Below are 16474 nucleotides of genomic sequence, written 5' to 3'. Positions count from 1 at the left end.
GTGCACAATGTGACACATAAATGGGAATAAAACAGCTAAAAAGTAATAGTGTGCTGTATAGTGCAGTAAAACTGATTCACTTGCCTTATGCTAGTAATATAATATAATATAATATAAAAAAAGTTTTAAAACCCCACTTGCTGATTAGAGATTAGAGACAAAAGCATTTGCAAATCTGTTCCAGAAACATTTTGGCAGTAGTAAAAGAGCAGCTGACAGTATTGTTGTCCTCTTGAGAAAGTGTTTTCATTGTCTAATTATATACAAGTGTGTACGAATCAATTCCTCACCGCATTCCTTACTTTATAGACAAAGAACTAATTTGTTGGCAGTGCGGGTCCATCCATCAAATCAAAGTAACCAAGTAACAGCACTCCCACGCTTTCTGGCTGCCACTGTTAATAAAATGTGTCTTCGTTTGTGCCGTTGACGAATGGCAGAAAAACTATAATTCAGTTTTTCTATCTCTACCATCAGACTCAAGCAAAGTATCTTCAAAATGACGGATGTTGTTTACCTGAGGCTCGTCGTGTGTGTCGTTCAGTGTGTGACCACACAGTGTGTCATTCTGTCACATGGCACCTTCAGATGCCACTCATTTGGCCACAAGGACGCGCTGTGCATTCCCCACAAATGCTTCTTTGCTTACATCACTACTGGAACATTTTCATAAAAGATCCCCATGGTTATAGAATATCGTCCTTCCTTTCTTTGTCATCCGTCGTCTTTGCACACATTCAGTTGCTGTAATAGCCTTGGAGAGGCCATGAAACAGCTCTACTCTCCTCACCTTTCTATCTAATAGGAACAGAGACGAAACAGCACAGGCCAATCTAACCTTAAATGGCCGAGGAGCAGCATTAGATTAGCTACAGTACCACTGACATGTCCACTCAAATTTTTCTCTCACTGCAACAATAATAGATTTTCTCAATCTCTCCGTGTTCACACTGATTCTGGTCCAGTTACGTTGAACTAACAGGAGCGGGATGTCTCTTTGTTTCTCTCCCCGTGAAAATATGAACATCAGCAATGGTGCTCTCTGGTCTAAAGTGGATAGAAAAGGATATTTTTTTTGTGCTGTTTGCATCCACTCCTGTTTAGTTGTATGTAGGGAAACACAATGCTAATCTAAGTGCCACCAGTAACACTTTCCCGGCTCTTAACACAAAGAGAATGATGCAAAATTTAACAGACAAGTGCATCATCTGAAAAACACTTAACACGAACCCCACAGTCTCTCACCTCGCAAAGCTATTGCTGTTTTCTTGGACCTACTGTAGTTAAAGGCAGAGTTAATAATGGCATAACTATATCAACAGAAAGGCAGCACCGAGATGGCAGCACAAGATGGTTTTGCCCTAAAACATACCCTGATTTATGGTCTATTTCAGTCTTAATTTAACCATAAGTTACTAATGGCGCTTTTCCATCACACAGTTTTAGCTCTTCTCGACTCTGTTTGGGTCGTTTTCCATTACAGTTGCGTACCACCTCAAAGTGGGTGGGGTCGAGGCGGCCCCAAACTCCAGTGGCATCATTTGTATGCGGCACAAACACAAACACAACTAAGGACGTGGAGCGTTTGGTTTGTGTGAAGCCGTTTACCTCGTTCACAGAAATAATAAAAACTGTTTCCAGGGTTTTAAAAACGGCGGGTTGGATTCTTGTGAACGAGTCGCTCTCACGACTCATCCAGTGACATCACTCCCTGGCCAATCAGTGGCCTGCAGTCTGTCGACGTCACATTTTCGGCTCGACTCAGCTCGCTTGGAACCCCAGCCGAGGAGGTACTAAAATAGTACCTGGTACCATCACCTAGTGGAGAACCAAAAAGGTCGAGTCGAGTACGTGCTAGTGGAAAAGCGCCATAAATGAACATCGAGAAGAAACTAGCGATTGAGACCATAGACTCAGAAGGAAAGTGTGTGTGTGGACACACCCTGGAGCAGACATGACCAAAGCCACATGTGACCAGCCTCTCTGAGAGTCTGTGATTGGATGTTCCAGCTGCTTTGCTCTGCTTTGACGCTGCATCAGCACAACACTGCACAAATACAACTCAGCTGTAGCATCAAGGCCTGGTCACATCAGTATCATCAGTGGCAACGTTTCTTGATGAATTCAGTGTAAATTGTGAAATTAACCATTTATTAATGACCATTGAATTTGCACTACAGCCCATTTTAACACTGCTGAAGTCAAAATGTGTTACACCTTTAATTATACCCCTCTGTATGAAGCACTGCACTAAAGAGTGGTGGTTTACAGAGACGTCTTTATATAACTGTCACCATGGTGATTCAGACGCTGCAGCCATGTTTTTTTTTACATAAACTCATCAGCATTGGAAAAGGAAGTGCTGGGTTTGGAGTAAGAGCAGTGGACCTTGAGCCAGTCGCTGCCTGTGGCTGTGATCTGTCATTTCTCCTTTTAATCTGCATCACGGATAAAAGTATTGTCAGGAGAGTCTGCTGTCTTTCAGCGATAAACAGGATCTATATGTCATTTCCATTTAGCTACATGATGCTGTAAACTTGTAAATTATTTCTAGCAGACAGTCTAATCACAACCTGACTGCAGACCAAGACTAAAAGTGCAATTTAAGGGGAAACATGCAAAGACTACATATTTCTGTTTTGTCTTGGGGGAGGAAATCAGTAAAAGGGAAAACAAAACAAAAACAAATAGCGCTGACAATGGGGACTGTGCTCCCTTATGATTATTTGGACAGAACATGAAATTATCTGTGCAAATGAAAAGGTAGATAAAAGGCACCGAGTGGCGCTACACAGCTGTGAGAGCTGTGAGAGTGGATCCAGCTGTAGTGCTGTCACTGGAAACTGACAGCGCTTCACATGAGCCCTGCGAGGAGAAGACGTTTAGTTTCTCTAATTATGTGCTTCCTCGCTTCCTCTTTCCTTTTCCTGCGTCTCTCCCTCTCCTCAGGTACTGAGGAAAAGACGAAGAAGAGAGGGACACATGGATGCAAGTAAGGGAATTAAGACATTTCAGACATGGGTGAAATTAATAACATTAATAATGGCTACATTCCATCATTGTGCCTGTTCAAGGACTCTGATATTGTGCTCACCAGGTGTCGTCTTACAGGAGCACATTTTATAAATTACAGCAGATTATGTCTACAATCTAAAACTGGTAAGGAAGATGTGAAGGTAAGATGAATGAAGAATGACGTGTGACAGGTAACAAAATGAAAGAAAAGCAGTAAAACTACATAAGTAAGGTGGAGGACCTGCAGTGTTCTGGTTCCAGTCTGTTAAGGCACCGATGAGGATGGAGAATGATGGACGAGCTCTGGTACCAAACATCCTTCCACCTTGCAGAATGTGACACTCGCCAAGCATTTTGTTTCAGTATGGGACCGAGTGGAGCACATTTACTCCATCTGAGGAGTTTTATGTGGCATTTCAAATACATGTATCCAGCACAGTATTTTTTCCAAACCAGCTTTGATTAGCTTTGATCAACCATCAAATTCTTTTAGTCAGCTGCATTGGGAAGGGATCCTAGGGGAAGCCTTCTGGAGGACACAACTTCTCCAAAGCTGCTCCATCACAACATGGTTTTATGGCTAATAGGTCAGCTGTCACTATTCGGATTCATCTCCTGCAATGCAGGCACAAAGCACTTACTAACAACCTAAAGTAGATGTTCATGACATTTCTGGTGATTTCTCCAGAGCTTTTCTTGCACACTGGGACACAAAATTGGACTTTGGGGTGTGCATGTGCTATGAATATCTCTTTGATCCACTGGAAGTACAGAAAACACAAGCACATCTGCTTAGCGAGGCTGCATGCTGCCAGACAGCTCAGTCTACCGGGGGCGCATATGCTCAACACTCCTGCTCACTCAAACATAAGGCAATAAATGTATGCTTGCACTGTAGTTCTTACTCACACACGGCAAGATTCTGCACACTTACACAATGAATATTAAAGCAGAATACAAGTGGTTACGTTTCTGACCTCCTAGCTAGCAAAAAAAAAAGGCAGTGGCAGCACTTAAAAGAGAATCGGCTAACTTGGAAAACTTTGCAATAACAGTTTCTCTCACACACTCGTACATCTGTGTCACTTAAACATGGTTTCATCACTTTTGCTCGCCTGTAAGTACAGAAAACACAAGCACATCTGCTTAGCGTGACTGCAAACTGCCAGACATGTTGGTCTACTGGGGGCACGTGTGAGCCATACCCACCAATACCACCAACCTTGCTATGGGTCCCACACTTTAGTTTCATACACTGGCTGCCATGCTTGTCAGATGCCCCTCTGGCTAAGTGTGTGGAGCCATCTGAGTAACAGAGAACAAAGGGAACAGTGGGGTTCCTGTGTGTCTGATCCCCCAGGAGGGGGCCCATTGTTGTAATGGATATGGCAGTCAGTGCCAGGACAGAGGACGACATCCCCTCTCTCCACCACCTCCAACAATTTTTAGACAAAACATCAGCAGTGTTTAAACCTTTAAAATGCTCAGAGTTTACATTTGTCGTGGGATGCCCACGTCTCTCAAAGACAAGGATCCATCCCCTCAGTGTCTCCAGTGGAGCTGGTTTCCCATCTGATGTTCAAAAACAAGCATACCCACTTTTCATTCGTTCGCCCTTAAGCAGAACGCTCCTTTATTCCTCTGCTCTTAAATTGTTTTATAAACTAACTATTTATGTTCTTAAATTCACTCCTCTGCTTATAATGATGCTGCATTTTTACGATTCACTGTTTAAAGACTGTCTTTATGCTGCTGCACCCGGCTTTATGGAAATGGAAATCAAATGAAGCGACGGCGGTTAAAACTAAACATGGCGAGCTCAGTTGAATCCACCGTCACTCAGCTTGGACAGCTGTGTGCTTCCTTCTGACGCCCTGGAGCTTCTAATTATACACACACACTCCACTGCTCAGATCAATCAATCAATCAATCAATCAGTCAATCAATCAATCTTTATTTATATAGCGTCAATTCACAACAGCGTTGCTTTCCATAAAGAGCAGGTCTAGACCAAACTCTTTAATTAGAGAGAGACCCAATGATTCAGGAATTCAACATTAAGGATTCAAGAATCCCCACATGAGCAGCATCAGATATTATATTAGGACACAGTGGAGGAAGAAACCTCGAACAGACCCAGGCTCAATGTGGGCGGCTTCTGTAGGGGTCCGTGTTAGGTGGATGTTGGACAGAGAGAGAGAGAGAGAGAGAGAGAGAGAGAGAGAGAACACAAACAGCAACCAGATGTTGGGTGTTAGTGAGCCGTCTTTACAGGAACAACCTGTTTGTTATAGGTTGTGACTTATTTGCTTCTGACATTTCTCTGTACTCTGTTTGTAAATTAATTGTTTAGTAGTCCAGGTAATAACAATCACAATGTCTCACAATGCATAGACATTTGTGAGGAAACTATTTAAATATCCAATAACTGCTGAATCAGACAAATCAAATCTACACAGTCGGATACATTGCAGGCTTTACTGTGCACCACACCACTAAAGCAGAAATAAGAGCATTGGAAAGTTCTTCATGATGGAAGACTGGGTTGAAGTTCTACATTTATCAGAATTGTTACCTTTAAATCACAAACTGCCATTTAGTCAGCGTTTAGAGCTACTTTTCCTTTTTTCCTCCAGAGCACAGCTCTCATAACAGCCAAGACCTGGTTCTCCATAAACACTGATTTCACTTTCAGCAGGGTATAATCTAAATATTTGTGTCATGGTGACATTGCTTAGACAAAGGCCGCGTGTGATGGGGTGTTTTATAATCGTGTGGAGAGACAACGATGGCTGTAAATGCATCTGGCTCTGGTCTAGTGTCATTACTAAGAGTCCAAGATCCCACACGTGCCTTCACAGTGACCTGCAGCGTGCAGATATTTCATCATCACACACTTACAATGCAAACTATTTAAAATGTAATAGGCCTAAACAGGTTTTATAGAAATCTGCTCTCTCCCCTTTACCCCCACATATTTTCTAGCTCACTCATACATACTGTGATATTAAATTTAGACTTGCAATGAGACATTTATCAATCAATTGTTCATCAGACTTGTCAGGAATGTGTCATGTGGGCAGAGATTTAGACTGTTTTCTAGTCTAATGAGCCAATAACATACAGGGTGGTTATATAGGATAATCAGTCCTCGGCCCTACCCTCTTCACCATCTACATGCTCCCCCTCAGTCACGTCATTGGCAAACACGGCATATCATTTCACTGTTACGCTGACGACACACAGCTTTATTTCAAAACAAACCCCAACTCCTCTGCAGCCATATCTTCATCCACACCCACCACCTGCCTGGAGGAGATAAAGGCGTGGATGAATCTCAACTTCCAATAAATGCAAACTGCAAATAAATAGCTCTAAAACCGAAGCCATCCTAGTCGGCACCCCACATCAATTCCGGTCATCTAACATCACCTCTATATCTTTCTCTGGCCATAACATCCCACTTTCCCCATCAGTCACCAACCTAGGTATTAAATTTGACCACATTAAACACCTGTGCCAGATATCCTTCTTCCACCTCAAAAACATTGTAAAACTCCGCCCATCACTCACCCTCCTGGATGCTGAGAAACTCCTCCAGGCTGGATGGATCCTCGTCAGGATCCCTGGCAAGAGCCTTCAAAAGCTCCAATACGTTCAAAGCAGCGCTGCCAGGATCCTGACGAGTGTGCGGAAATATGACCATATCACACACATCCTTCACTCACTTCACTGGCTTCCCATCCACCTCAGATCTGAATACAAAATATCCCTTCTCACCTACAACTGCATTAATGGCCCAGACTACCATAAGGAACTCCTTACCCTCCAAACCTCCTCCAGAAACCTCCGGTCTGCCAATAACTAACGTCTCCGCCCCCCCAGGACTAAACTCCGCACAAGGGGTGACCGGGCCTTCCAGTCTGCCTCTCCACGCCTGTGGAAAGCCCTCCCAGACCACCTGAGGGAGCCTCAGCTGGTGGACTCTTTTAAAAGAAATCTAAAAACTCATCTTTTTAAGAGGGCTATCCCCTAAATCGACCTACCTTCCTTGGAAACAGCTCTCAGCTTTTATGTTGTTTTTTAGGCTGCGTCCTTAAATGCTGTTGCTTTTTAAATGTCTTGTGTTTTTTAATTGTTGCACTTTGAGATTTGTACCTCCAAATGTAAAGTGCATTATAAATAAAATGTATTATTATTATTATTATTCATAATGCTGTGTTAAACCTAAGGATTTAGAAAAGAGATGTCACAGTGAGGAAACTTTCCCACCGGATGATAAACTTGTGTTACCAGTTACACCTGACATTTTATGAGGTAAGTTATTCGTTTCACGTAAGTTCTTCTCTTTAATTCCCAAATATTGACAACTTGGCCTTTTGCTTGTCGCTTCGACACCAAATTATTCGCCATCGTCTCGTTGCTCAGCTCTCCTTACTTTCGCCATGTGATAAGTAAAACCCTGACTCTGCTGTACGGAGCAAACACTTTCACATTATAGGTGCGAGTCCGACTAAGCATTGATAAAACACTTGTATTGTATCTTAGGTCAGTATGCTAACATGCTCACAATGACAACGCTAATATGCTGACGTTTAGCGGGTGCAGTGACAGCACAGATCGTATTAGATGATGGTGCTACATCAGTCATTAGGATTTATCCTCTGGGGACCATGAATGTCTGAACAAATTGCCAAGACAATCTATCCCATAGTTATTGGGGCATGCCAATAAAGCTGTTCACGTCATGGGCTGGTCAGGTGAAAAGTCAGGTGATCATCAAGAATATAGAATAAAACATCCTCTCAGGATCAACAATTTACACAAGACTTCATGGCAATGCTGAGAGTCTGGACCAAAGTAATGGACTGACTGGCTGTGCCCTAAAGCTAGCATGGCAAAAAAAATATTAAATTGCAGATTAAGCAGCTGAGATGCCAAGGATTCGGGACACACCTGTGCACAGATAATAAGATGATCGTGTACACGGGGATACGAATAACAAGGTTTTTCATGTTCTGTGATCAAAATCAGACTAGAAAGGGGAATTTAAAGACTCTCGTTATTAAACCGTCTGAGATACGGAGTCACAGCTCAGACAGTGTGTTGATTATCAGGGCACCTCTTGTGTTGATTGCAGCCGTGTGGGAGGTGTTTCAGAATAGTTGTTGTACAGTGCCTTCGTTCTGCAACAACAGAGCCGAACAAATGTTACCAAATACCTGAGAAATGCAGGAGCTTCAAGACAGCATATTACTCTGGTAGAGATTTTGTCTGTGAGGCCAAAGCTCCATTTATCTCTCTGAGCTCTGAGTGCAGCTACTGCTGCTGTGAGGATGTAAACATTAGTCTGCCTGTGATCTGGAGGAGCCTGGACCGGTTTCTTTTGAAGGGGAAAGCCAAACATAGGGTGACCGGATGCACTGCAGCCAGGACGGATGTTTAAAAGAGGCCCTGTGTTGTTGTTTTAAGTTTTCAAGATGTTTATTTAAATATCAGACTAGCTAACTGAGGGTATTTGTGATCAAGAAGCATCTTCTGCTTTGGACTTATGAGTAATTACTGCACAGGGTTCAGGTCAGCAGCTCCATCTTTTATCACAAAGTGCAGAGTGGGACACACTGAATAAAGCACTGCCGTGTTAATTGATAGTATATATGGCAGCTGTGATATCACTGTAAGCCTTTTCAGGCCTTTGTACTGCAGCGTGCACCACCTGGTTGCTTTCTCTGTGCCTCATGACAAGACAGAGAGGTTGGTTTTGGCACAAATCAGGAAGAATGTGCTCCTCTGCCAGTTCAATTTCAGCTCAAGTTTCCAGAATTTCTGGCAATGGCAGGTGGCAAAATGAGCCAAAGGTTGGTGGGAAACAAAAAAATCACTTCCAACATGTTCTTCTCAGCAAACGCAAGGTGGCAGATGCTCAGTGTGGCAGGAGGAAGCAATGGCTTTATGAGAAATGTCTCCTGTGAGTGGAAAGGAAGCTTTCATCATCCCCTCTTCAACAACTTTAACTGTGTTTTACTGTCTTAAATCAATTTGGTGTGTAACCGAGAAATCTTATTCATGCTTTGTGTGATTGAATGTTTGATTTTGATGGTCGATCTCTGCTTAGCTCACCCTACACTTACCTGGGCAGGTTCTGCGGAAGGAGACGGCAGCTTTTATTTGGTTGTTTGAGCTTCATTTAGTTCTGTGGAATTTCCCCAAGGCCCATTTTTGCCTCAGTTTCAGTGTAATAAGTGCCATAGATAAGTGAGTTTTCCTGTGGATGGAGTCTACCCATCTCCATCCTCATGACCGGTCTAATCAGTTAATGGTACAGAATTGTGAATAATACCATACATCAATCGATTTGGGAGTTGCACGTCTCAACATGTCACTCATTGCACTTCTACATTCAAACTGAGCCTTGGAGTGAGAATGGGATTAATGAAGAGCTCATGCAAAAATAACTGAACCAAGAAGCCCTCTTAAAATTATGAATAATGACGATGAAGGATGGTTTTGTAAAAAAAAAAAAAAGCCCTAAATTGCAGACTGTGAGGCTTCATTTACCCTGAGCACAGTGGGGTCAGAGCAGTTCATCATCTCCACACCTGGACAAATATACAGCTGTTATTATATTAGAATATTCCTCTGTGATGTCAAGTAGAACACTAATAAAGTGTAGTTTCTATAGAGAGACTTTTCTCTGACAAATAGTAAATAACAGTTTTCAAATGGTAAAACTTTGAATAAAAGATGAACAACATTCTTAAAGTCATTGTAACTTCAGTGTTTTTTAAACCAAGACCCTGTTTTTACATGATTTGGGTTTGAAATGACTGGAAGGTACAAACAGTTTTGGAATTGCTGCCATGAAACAAACCTCCATGGCTGCAGCGTAGTCCACTAAAGTAGGTCCACTAAAAGTGTTTGTTTTTGCCACCGACAGACCCAGATTGGTATTCTGCATGTCGGTCAACACTGTGGAAAGGATCCGTACAGAAAGAGACCTCTACTTTGTTTAACCAAGAACAGCCTTTACGTGATCCTCTTCAAAGCCACCAGACCTGACAAAAACAGTAACTTTATCTCACAGAAGACAGGTGCTGCTGGTCTACTGCCGATTCGATTGGCTAGTTTATTTGAGCTATTGAGTGTTACACAAATACAATGTTGGATCCAAACTGTCCCCTTATAACAGCAAAGTCACACAATAACACAAACAAACCAATTGATTAATTGAATTTTTTACTTATTCAACTTACAAATATTACATATATATTTGCATAGATGTAAAAAAAATACGTTTGTTATTATAACATAAATCCTTTTAATTTGTCAGGTTATGAAACCCACATTACTCCATCAATCAACGATCGAACGTCGACACTTTGGCATACATAGCTCCGTGTTTGGTGTCAAAATGCCGACATAGATTGTACTCTTTGACAACCGCCACTGCCTCATAAACACAAAAGACATGCCGGCTTTTCTCCTTGAAGCACAAATACGTATTCGCCTTCCCATCTTTTTTGAAACAGCCTTCCATCTGCATCAGTTTTTCTCTTCCTGGACATTTTGGGTCATTGTTTGTATTTCTAAATTCCACATCAATCGCATTGATGTGAATACACTGCAAGCTAGTGGCGGGATGCCGTCACTTCGCGGGTAACATAATCGACATGCATTATGGGAAATGTAGTTTATGGTCAATGCACCCTTTTGATTTTTTTATTGTAAGACAATTACACCTTTTAAGCTCTCGCAGGCCACATAAAATGAGGTGGTGGGCCACATTTGGCCTACGGGCCTTGAGTTTGACACATATGACTTAGGGATTCTTTGCTAATGTTGCTTGTTTTGCGGCTGCAGGTTGACGTGATATACTGGACCAAAACTTCTACCATCTACCAGTTATTTCAAACCCAAGATGTGTCAGAACAGAGCCCGGGATTAAAAATACCAGCGTTGCCCTTTAAAGTCCATGCGTGGATGAATCAGCCCCTTTTACACTCCAAACTCCTCCTGCCGCACAAACAACACGACCCTGAGCAACCTAAGCAGAGACTCCTGCACAGCAGGAGACCACTCACTGCAAACACAGCAAACAAGCTCACAGGTGCACAGGCCAAGGTAAGTGCACACACCAGCAGCAAGCTAAACGCACAGCATGGAAAATGTAAATGTGCCGGAAACCTCTGAGCTGACTGCCGACCGCAGCGAGTTAACTTCACTCAGTTTGTTCACATCCTGCAGCCTTGAAGAAATTAAAAACAAATCCTCTCTCGCTCATTAATTCCTTTAGCCTCTCTCTCGTTCACACTCTTCTCCTCCTCCCTCTCACCCACACTCCTCCTCCGTCTCAGGAGACAGACTTACAAATTGTTTTTACATGTTGGTAGAAGACGGTCAAAGAGCACATTTCCCAGACATGAATGAGAGAGCTTTGAAATTATAATTAAAAAAGCAGATTTTTCTTCATGTGTTTTAAGAAACTAAGACATTTCACACTGAATAATGGACAGAAATGACTTCCCTGTAGAAATATTACTACTTCTAGCTGTCAAATAAAATAACATCTCCCTCTGAAAACCATCATCAGAGCGGGACCATCATTCATTGTTTAATCAGCTAATGATGAATCATTTCACCTCTAAATCGGGCAGATAAGACAAAATAATCTTTATTGGTCCTACGCAGGAAAATCCAATCAATCAATAGCTGTACACAGAGTCACACCCCGACCAACTGTTTGTCTGCATTAGTGGAACGGAGGCAAACGCGGCTGACATCCAGTCTCCTGCCTGATTGGGGCTTCGCTTTGATGATGCAACTATTGCAGTACGATCAGGGAGAAAACAAAAGGAGACAGGTGTGGAGCATCTGTACGTTCAAGTCAGCCTCGTGTTTGAGTCGTGGTTTGCAGGTTTTCAGCAGTAGCATTTACATTTATTGATTACCTCTTAAAATACTACTTTTTAAATCACTCGTGTCATTAACGCTGATATAACGTTCAGAATGCCCATGCACACACACGAGGGGCTCACAGGAAACCGTGCATGTATGTAACCCAGTGGTGCTAACCCAACACTTCTGCAGCAGCCACAGGAAACAGGGTTTAGTTCTGACCACAGTCGTTCATTATTGGAGCGAGTGGTGGGACGCGAGGGGGAGCAGCCGCAGCAGGCACGACCAACTGTACCGGGCCCTGCTGTTTGATTACTGACTGACGGTTTTCTTATGTTGGCTGCACTGTAAGCAGATACAGCAGCTGTTTAAAGATGTTTGTCCCCACCAAGAACCACAATGGATTATGGATTAGAAATTTAAACTGAAAGAACTCATCAGTGTTTAAAATCGTTTTTAAATGTTGTCCGTTCATCGTGCAGTTTTACTGACAGCGTTGCAGGGGGGAGCTGAACCCCTTAGCCCCGTGGTGTTAGTACCATGCCCCTCCTATTAATCTACACAGAATCAGCTCGGCCCGTCTCCCCCGTCGCTCTCTGACCTCCTCTTCTCTCCCTTTCACTTCAGTTTTCTCACACACACACACCTTCTCTCCCCTCAGTGTCACTCACTGTTGACAAAACAGACAGAGTGTTTGGGGAGCCTCCATAGCAGCAGAGCGCTGCATCTCACACACACACACACACACACGCACACACACACACACGCACACACACACACACAAACACACACACACACACACACACACACACACACACACACAGCAGTATATTCACAAACAAGCACCACTTATGAAAAGGTTATGGGAGCAATTTGATCGTTTTTTCCTTGACGTGCTCTTTCTCGGTGCCCGTCATATAATGTCCCCAGACTCATTGTATTTATTGCTCTGCTCTTTACATCAAGTGGAAAAAACAACACAAAGTCGTGTGTGATTTCTATAGGGGCATGACCTCTTGTGTGGGAAAATGTTTCCTCACTGACTATTTGCTGGAGCCTGGTTCTTGAATACCGATAGCCTCAATGACAGCATCAGATGATAAGCAGTGCCAAGGATTGTTACCCTTGGCTTCAAGTAGTTATCGTAAGGCAGAAGTGATGAACAGAGGAGGCAGAAAAAAACGATGAGACATAGATGGACAGACGAGAGACAAGAGAAACAGATGTGGGAAATATTAGTGAGGTGTTGGAAAACAGGGGAGAGTAAAAGCAGACACAGTAGAGATTGTGGCGGACTTTAAAGATTACAGAGAAGCTTCAGGAAGACACACACACATATAGACTTTTGTCTAATGCCAAGTGTCCGCAGAAGTACATAAAACACCTCACCTAACTATTTCCAAATGTGGCACAATCCAAATCACAACTCGTGGGCTTGAGTCGGCGCCAAGTATGAGCATTGTAAACACAGCCGGGGGAGATTGGCGTAATCATTTATAAGACCTCTGACCTGCAGAGCAGCGTCATCAATCTTTGGAGTGGCAGGGACACACTTGAGAAATGGCCTTTTTGTCAGAGGGGCTGCTGTCCTCTGAGTAAGATAAGCATGTCTCCCCGTTTGTGTCTCCCTCACCCACGCACTCACTGATGACTCACAGCCTCTTTACATTAAGCCTGTAATGTGCCCTCCGAGCGCTCAGCAGAGAAAACACATCCAGAGAAATAAAACACGAGCAAATTAAGAGATGTTTATCAGTTCCACACGCTGCAAAGTCAGAGAATGAAGCTCAAAACAGACACATGCTGCAAATACAGAACACGACAGCGGACGCGTCTCCAGTGGGGCTGAACACGGCGCGTTGACTCGGTTTGTGACTCATGAATTATTATTAAAGTTGCTCCATATGTCATTCATTTATGTTTGTGCTGTGCTCAGACTTCTGCAGCCTGCGTAACGATCTTATAGGCATTATTAGACAACGACAGAAATAAACCAAGGCACAGGCTACAAGCAGGGCAATGCGAACAAGAAGCATCATACATCATACATTATTCTGAGTCAACACTGGAGATCTTTGTGTGTTTTACAAGTGCCCTCTTAACATGCACAGACTGCAGGGCTGCAATTATCGGTCTGTAAACTGTCGGGAAGTTGTAATGCCAGGTCTTTGAAAAACAAACTCCTCTCACCATCAGGGTGGGAAAAAACACTCAGTTTGCTTCACAATAAAAACATTTTTAAACCATTTACTGTTTTTTTCTGAACCAGGAGCCATAAATGACATATGCTGTTGTTCTTTTGTACTACTGCTAATAATAATACTAATAATCGCAACAACTTTAGTCGTATCGCATTTTTCTTAATATATCTTAATATAAGTGCTTTGACAAGAGACGGGAATAAAATGATCAAATCAAATTTACATCAGATAAATTAAATAAATAATAGAATATAGCTAAACCATTAAAACCCTTTGAAAGAGCTACATGACATCAATCCAAACTAATATGTGGCTGCTGATCATTTTTATTTTGGTTCATAGTGTACAACTATGTACAATCATTTTTGTCCAACAAGCACAACTGTGTTCCATCTAGATGATCAGATGCACGTCTCTGTGACTCTGTAATATTAATACATGAGAGGCACAAACTGGGGCTTTATTCCAAGGTGACTGTTTTCTGACCGACAGTCCAAAACCCAAAGATGTCCAGCTCACGACTCTGACAGAGAAGAATCCACAAATGGATTAATCATCAATCATTTCAGCTCTACCTGCCTGAGCCCACAGGACACCTCTCCACGTCAGACAACACACCTGTTGGAGTCTTTTCCCTTCAGCTTCCACTAATAATCTACATGAACAAATCTTTAGTATCTGTCTCAGATATTAAGAACAGAGGATCTGATTCATTTGACTAATTTTGCTGAAAGATGCTTCATGCTGTTGATGTTGGTCAGAGTCCGTTTTGTTCATTTCCTGGCAGAACTGAACCTGCAGTGAAGTGAAATTACCAACAACCCTGTGGCCAAATTCATGTTAATATACTGGATTAAAAACTGAATAGCTTAATAAAAGTCACTGCCGTCTCCGGGGGCTGTGACTTTCTTCCCTTTCGCTGTTTCCTGTGAAAAACATCAGATGTCTTTACGCACGAAGAGGAATTTTGGACACATTAGCTAGTGAAGCACTTTGGCACAGCTAGTGAAGCACTTTGGCACAGAGTGCCCACTGGAAAAAGAATCACCCCCCTAACATCCACCTCATGTTCTACTTTAGACAGAAGCCTCCGGAATCACAGTAACATTTCCACTTTGAATCGTTCCGGTGCGTAAAGATAAACTGTGGAGACATCTACGCGCAAAGCCAACACACACACACACACACACACATACAGGCGTTAAGGCGCTTGTTGCACACCCACCTGGAGCACAGTCTTAATGGTGACAGGGGAGACGATGGCGGTGCATATCTTCTCTCCGTTACGCATCACCTGCCCCATGACGAAGAGCATCGGCGTGGCGAGCGCGAAGGACGCGAGCCACATGCCGCTGATGAGCTTCTTGGTGCGGCTGCGGGACATGATGCTCTTGGCTTTGAACGGGTGGCAGATGGCCATGTAGCGCTCCACGCTCAGGCTGGCGATGTTGAGCGCGGTGGCGTAGGAGCAGCTGTCCCGGAGGAAGTAGTAACCCCTGCACACGGCGTCCCCGAACACCCAGGGGTGGTGGAACCAGATGAAGTTGTAGAGCTCGATGGGCATCGAGAGGACGAGGATCAGCAGGTCGGAGACGGCGAGGCTGGCCAGGTGGTAGTGCACGGTGCTCTGGAGGTTCTGCAGGGTCTTTTTGGTCAGTAGGGTGTACAGGGTGATTGAGTTCCCCAGAGAGCCCACAGCAAACAGAGCCACGTAGATGACAGTGACGATCACCCTGGAGTAAACGTCCGTGTTCACTTCCAGGTCTTCCTCCTCTGTTTTGGTGCTGTTATCAAAAGGCAGCAGAGAGTTATTCCCGAAGAGTCTCTGCGCCAGCGCGCCCCAGCCGGCCAGGTCGGTCCTCGAGAGCGTGGAGTTCAAGTCCATCATGCGTCTATGTGTGGAAACATGGACACGGAGAGCGACGGGGCTGTTCAAACTCAGCGGGCATTTGTTGATTTTCACTTGCTCATCAGCCGGAGATCCACGAGTGAGTCTGTGGAAGTCGGAGGAGAGCAGTTTTTATATTTGGCACACTGGAGGCGTGCTCGCTATTGGATCCGATGCGATGACGCACAACCCGTCAGCGAGCGGAGCCTTCGTCCGTCTGTGTCACCGTGGAAACCAAAAACAAAGCGAAGGTCCAACAAATCGAAAATCACAGATATTTAATTTCAGGGACCATTTGTGAAAGACAGTTTGACCTCCAGTCCTCCCCCTCTCTCCCTCTCTCTCCTCGTCCCTCCCTCACTCACTCAGGCTGAGAGGTGCAAATGAATGATGTTGGGCTCCAGCTGGAGACCCCACTGCTCTGTGCTAATGATCCAGCCTCACTGTGGAGAAACATCATCACTGGACAGGCGGA

The 16474-nt window shown here is 43.6% G+C and overlaps 1 protein-coding gene across 1 annotated transcript in view; it reads right to left on the bottom strand.

Annotated features, from left to right (window-relative positions):
- ntsr1 (neurotensin receptor 1 (high affinity)) overlaps positions 1 to 15996 on the bottom strand; it is a 37347-nt gene extending 21351 nt beyond the window's left edge. Inside the window, exon 1 of the mRNA XM_070840292.1 lies at positions 15337 to 15996. Within this exon, the coding sequence (XP_070696393.1) occupies positions 15337 to 15996 (660 nt within the window). The remainder of the gene's footprint in view (positions 1 to 15336) is intronic.
- Between the last annotated feature and the right edge of the window lie 478 nt (positions 15997 to 16474).

The sequence above is a fragment of the Pempheris klunzingeri genome, chromosome 11 (genome assembly GCF_042242105.1).
Source record: "Pempheris klunzingeri isolate RE-2024b chromosome 11, fPemKlu1.hap1, whole genome shotgun sequence".
NCBI lineage: Eukaryota > Metazoa > Chordata > Actinopteri > Acropomatiformes > Pempheridae > Pempheris > Pempheris klunzingeri.
This window is presented reverse-complemented; position numbering and strand designations above follow the sequence as displayed.